The following is a 5,830-nucleotide window of genomic DNA, read 5'->3' on the forward strand; positions in this document are numbered from 1 at the left end:
AGTCCAACAGAAATGCCCCAGACAGCAACACTGGGACAGCCAGTGTCATTCGTGTAGCACAGTCCCTATGTGCCAGACCCTGTACAATCACTTTCTGTGCAGTATCTCATTTCACCCTCATGAAGCACCTTATGAGCTAGGTACTAGTACTGTCCCCACTTCACAGGTAAGAAGCAAGGCTTGGGACTGCTAAGGTTACTTACAAGGTCACAGAGCTAGTAAGTGGTAGGTCCAGGGTTCCAAGCAAGCAATCTCCAGGGCTAGCTCTTGACTGCTCGGTACCAGGGTGACCCTGAGAATGAGTTGGCTTCTGTCTTCCCTGATTGTCTAGAAGTGGGGAGAAATCCACTCATCTCAAACCCTCCTGACCACCCCAGGCCAAGCTCCGTCCTGGGTTTTCCTGACACCCAGGCTAGGGAGACCAGAGGAAGGCCAAGGCCTCAAGATAGTACAGCTACCCAGAGGGGGACAGGTATAATTGTAATGCTCCCAGAGTTACAGAAAGGGAAACATTACAGGAATGTTCAGGCAACCACCTCTGGGCCAGGCTCAAATAGGCACCAAGTCGTTCCATTTGCAAGGCAAGGTCCTGTGGGTAACTCCTGGTATTGGGGGACAGAGGCCTGGTCTGTACACCTTATATCACTATCACTGGCAAACTGCATAAAATGTGCTGAAAATTTGCATTTTCAAGGATCAGCCATGAGTTGAGAATGTCTCCTCACTATACCTCAGCCAGGCCATTCTGTCTAAAGTCAGCAAAGCAAGACAAAATATAGCAATTCATACGCACCGGGAGCTATGCTTTTTTCCAATAATAACTCATTTAATTCTCTCAACAATCTAGGATGTAAGTACTCTTATTATCACAACTATTTAGAAGAAAAGAAAATTGAGGCATAGAAAAGTTAAGTCATTTGCCCAGGGTCACGCAGCGACATTGCAGAATCCTAAAGAAAAGTTCAGGCTGGAATTTTGTGAGGTTTCAAATTGCTATTAGAGAACATTTTAGACATACTAAAGGTATAAAGTATAATACAGACATCCCTCATTTAATAACTGAATTCTGTTCCTGCGACTAGGTAGTTAAATGAATTGGTTGTTACATGAGGGATTGTATATAGCATGTGCATTACAATATTCAGAACAAAGAAATGGCCAAAGGAAACTCCAATTTGATGACTGCTTTTATTCCCATAACCCTTGCCTGCAGTACTGGAATGTACAACAGAATATAAAACTACAGTATTGTGCTGTCTAGTTCAATCAGCAAAAATTAAAGCACTGTGTAAACAAAGCACAATGTACAAAAAAAGACACTGAGGCTGTATAAGCAAGATGTACAGAACTGTACAAGAAAAAAGACAGGCTGCAAGTCTGAACAGTTGTTAAACAGGTAGATTGTTAAAGGAGGAATATCTGCATAAAACCACAATCTACCCACGGACCAGTTTAAGAAACAAAACATTTCTAATCCAGCCGCAGCCCCTTGTGTAACCTCTGCATTCTTGATTTCCTCTCAGGCTCCAAAGGAAACCTTCTCTAGAGTTGAGGGTTTCTGGTTTCCCCACATTCCTTTATACTTGTATCACACGGCTGTGTGTCTTCAAACAATACGCAATACTGCTTTTGTGGTGTGCTTTAAGCTGTACATAAATGGTATCGCACTACCTATTTTCAACTTGAGACAAAATTTTAAAACACACAATTAACCATTCTGAAGTGTATGATTCAGTGGCATTTTGTGCAGCCACTAATGAGACTAAAATATATGGCCAGCTCTTCTGTTCTTCATCTTGAAGGTGGCAGATCATGGGACCTCTTGGCCTCCATAATCCATAAGCCAATTACATATATATATATATCATATATATATATGTATATATATATATACATATACATATGTATATATGATATATATAATCCTGGGGATTAAACTCATCCTCTTGTACATTAGGTGAATGTCCCACCACTGAGCTATACCCTCAACCCCTATAGTTTCCATTTCTCTGAAGACTCTAATTTAATTTTTTTTGCTTTTAAAAACATTCAAATTTAATAATTTATGCTTTACTCTTAAAACAGAAGTCTGTATCTTTCTTTAAAATACATGAGTTGGAGAGCTGAGGTGGCCCATCCTGGCTGGCAGCACCACCTGGGCCTCCTTGTCCCCATCCCAGCTGTCCAGGGCCTCCAGGCTGGGCTACCCACTGGGCAACCATGAGACTCAGGGCTGCAGACCCAGTCTGTCTGGAACAAGTGGTCCCAGGGGACACAGCTGTTGACTCCTGCCCCAGCCCTGACCCCACGTGGAGTCAGATGTCGCCTCAGTATGGTGAGAACCACATGGAGAATCTTCTACGTCCCCTGCCCTGCCCACGTGGTAGGAACCGGGGCCTGCCCTGGAGGCTGCTGCATAGGATGGGTGCTGCCCTGGTGCCCAGGTGCCCCCGGAGGCCCCCGTGGTCCGTGGAGCTGATGCCTGAGAAGTTGGTCCTCTTGGGGAGCACCTTGATGAACCGGCCCCGGAAGATGCTCTCATCCAGCTGTACAGCAGCCAGGGCTGAGTGCCGGGAGGTGAACTCCACATAGGCATAGCCCTTGGGGTGGCCAGAGAACTTCTCACATAGGATAGTGACACGGTGCACCTCCCCACAGGGGTGGAAGTGGGCCTCCAGCTCCTTGGCTGTGCTGCTGTAGTCCATGTTGCCCATGTAGATGGATCTGTGGTCGGCCTCCACCGTCTCCCTGGGGGCCATGGGGAAGGGGCCACCCACAGTCTCAGGACTCAGCAGCTGCCTAGCCCTGGCGGCTTCTTCCTCTTTGGCCACGGTCTGTGTGCTGGGCAGCTCTGGTGCCCCCTGGGCCTGCTCCATGGTCCACAGCTTAAGCTTGATGGCCTCTAGCTCCTGCAGCTCCTGGTCAGGTTCAGGGCCCTTAGCCAGCCTCTCGGACTCCAGCAGGGGACAGCAGGAAGCTTGTGTCTCTGTCATTGTCTATGTAGCCCAGGCTGGTCTCGAACTCACAGTGATTCTCCTGCCTTAGCCTCCCAAGTGCTAGGATTATAGGCATGCACTACCATGCCTGATATGCTCTGATATGGGGTATTTTAAATTAGAATCTTCTAGGTCAGTCTCATCTACATAGCGAGACCCTGTCTCAAAAAACCCATATCCATGAAATAATCACTCCCAATTCCTTTTCCCCCCATTCTGGAAACCACTAATCTGCTTTCTGTCTTTATGAATTTGAGTATTTTCTTTTGCAACTTTTTTTTTTGCTCCACATTTGCAAGATCCATCCATGTGGTCATATTTGACCACTATTTGTTTTTTTCTTATCATAGAATATTCCATCATGGAGTTCAACCAACTGTTCTTCAATTCTTATGTCTATTAATGAGTTTATGGAATTTTAAAAAATAATTTTCAAAGCTGGGCATGGTGGCTCATGCCTGTAATCCTAGCACTTGGAAGGCTGAGGCAGGAGGATCACTGTGAATTCGAGACCAGCCTGGGCTACAATGTGAGTTCCTGGTCAGTCTCAAATATATAGTGAGACCCTATCTCAAAAAATTAAAAAAAAAAATTTTTTTTTCAAAATAAGTATCATTAGGGCAGGGGATTTAGCTCAGTGGTTCCACTGCCTGCCTTGCAAGAGCAAGAACCAGAGTTCAATCCCTGGTACAAAAACAACAACAACAACAAAAAACCAAAATAAGTATCATTCGATCCCTTGCACCAAAAAAAAAAAAAAAAAACAAACCCCACAAAAAAAAAAAAAACTAAAACTAAAACACAAAGTAAGTATCATATGTATACAATAACAAAGTCAAGCATCACAAGAGTGAATACTGTCTATTCCTCTCCTTAACAGACAATCATTTTATCCATTCCTTACGTATACTCTTGGTAGCATAAACATATCTGGTATAGAATTTCTTTTACTCATGTATGTTTATTTGGTAAAAATAGAGTGCTTATTGTATGCAGGGCCCTGAATTTAGGTGTTGGGGGTACAACAGTGAACAAAACAGATTCTTGCTTATACTCTAGGAAAGAAAGACAGAGAATGCAGAAACAACTCGATGTTTATGATAAATGATGATGCCATGGAAGAAAAGAACAACAGCAAAGGCACGCGTGGCGGGACGGGCAGAGTCAGAGGGGTCCTTAGACACGGTGAACACGGGCTCCGCAGGACTGAGGCCGTGACACGTTCCCGGCGTGAGGGAGGCTGTGGGCTCCACCCCAGCACCATCCCCACCAGAGGAAAAGAGTCTGTTCAGCGGGGAGGGAGCAGCACGTGTTGGGCCCTGAGAAGTGCTCAGCAGGCTAGAGAATCAGTGAGGGGTGGGGGCAGCACGTGTTAGGAAACTGTCACTGCTCAGTGTCTCACTCCTGTCCCTGGGTCATCACTCTCTTGGCCTCTGTGCTACATCAGCCTACAGTGAGCTGCCGCTTTCTTTTTTAAAAGGTGCCAGGTGGTTCCTACCATATGGGTATGCATATGGTGCAATGTGTTTAATTGTATATAAAGTTCATCTTCATATTTTTTGAGGTGTGATATGAAAATCAGGAAGTGATTGGAATGAGTAGAAAAGAAGAGAAAGAAAGAACAGGCCTGCTCTAACAGTTGCAAAGCCCAGGGCAAGAGCAGACAGAGAGACCCACACACCATATGTGTAGATAGGAAATGTTACAAATTAAATTGACAAACTGTTAAGTAAAATATGTACTATTCTCCTACCTTGACAAATAAACTTTCATAACAGCTTTGAAGGCCATATTTCAATTTCAAATTTCAGACTCCCCGGGTTCCTGCACCCACCCACAGCCTGCCCCCAACCCCAGCTCCATCCTGAGAAGGTTCCCAGCACGCACAGCCCTAGGCGTCTTGACCAGCTTGTGCAAGTTCCGCCCGCTCCCTTGGCCCTGAGTCCTCAGGAGGACAGACTCAGACCCTCCAGGCAGGTCCCAGGCACCGAGATTGTGGCTAGAAGGAGGAAGGAGAGGCTCTGCTTGGGTAGTTAGGAGCCCTTGATTTCACAGAATTCTTAGGGGCCAGCGATTGGGGATTTAGCTCAGTGGTTCCATCACCTGCCTCACTAGTGAAAGGTCCCAAGTTTGATCCCTGGTACCAAAAAAAAAAAAAGAATTCTTTTCTTAGGGAGAGATGCAGCTGGAGTAGACAGAACAGGATCCTGTGAGGCACTTGATAGAGGGAGGGATTCCTCTTGCCCAAGTATAGGCTGCTGTGAACAGTGGACACTGCCCGTGTCCCTTGGGGAAGATACTGAGAGGCTGGGCAGGACACAGCCAAGGTTTGAATCCTCAGCCCAGCTGGAGGGACCAGGTTGCACAGGCAGCAGGAGGACACAAAGCCCAGGCTTTACCCATGGCTTGCCCACACCAGCACAAGCTGAGGGGGAAAACCTGACCTGTCCGGAGAAAAAAACCTCAGACCTCACCTGCTCATAACAATAACAGCCACTGAGACCACACAGAAAGTATAAATAAGGAAGCTGACATAGATGATGAAAACATCATCATCTCTGTTGTTGCCCAGTGGACACCACTGTAAAGTCTAAAATGCTTTTCTATAAGATTTGCAGAATGGGGGCTGGGGCTGGGGCTCGATGGTATAGCACTTGCCTAGCATATGCCAGACCTTGGATTCAATCCCCAGCACCTGGGAAAAAAAGTTATGAAGAACTAGGAATGTGGGTTCCAGCCTCAATTGGATGGCTATTGAGCATTATGAATTATAAAAGTGAAGTTTTTTTTGGTTTTTTTTTGTTTTTTTTTTTTTTTTTTTTTTTCTTGGGGAT

The 5,830-nt window shown here is 45.6% G+C and overlaps 1 protein-coding gene across 1 annotated transcript in view; it reads right to left on the minus strand.

Annotated features, from left to right (window-relative positions):
• Nucleotides 1-2,327: 2,327 nt before the first annotated feature.
• LOC104875039 (embryonic polyadenylate-binding protein 2-like) overlaps nt 2,328-5,830 on the minus strand; it is a 10,036-nt gene continuing 6,533 nt past the window's right edge. Inside the window, 2 exon segments of the mRNA XM_010642407.1 lie at nt 2,328-2,963; nt 2,965-2,996. Coding sequence (XP_010640709.1) covers nt 2,328-2,963; nt 2,965-2,996 — 668 coding nt within the window.

The sequence above is a fragment of the Fukomys damarensis genome, unplaced genomic scaffold (assembly GCF_012274545.1).
Source record: "Fukomys damarensis isolate Sample0158 unplaced genomic scaffold, DMR_v1.0_HiC HiC_scaffold_13, whole genome shotgun sequence".
Classification (NCBI taxonomy): Eukaryota; Metazoa; Chordata; class Mammalia; order Rodentia; family Bathyergidae; genus Fukomys; species Fukomys damarensis.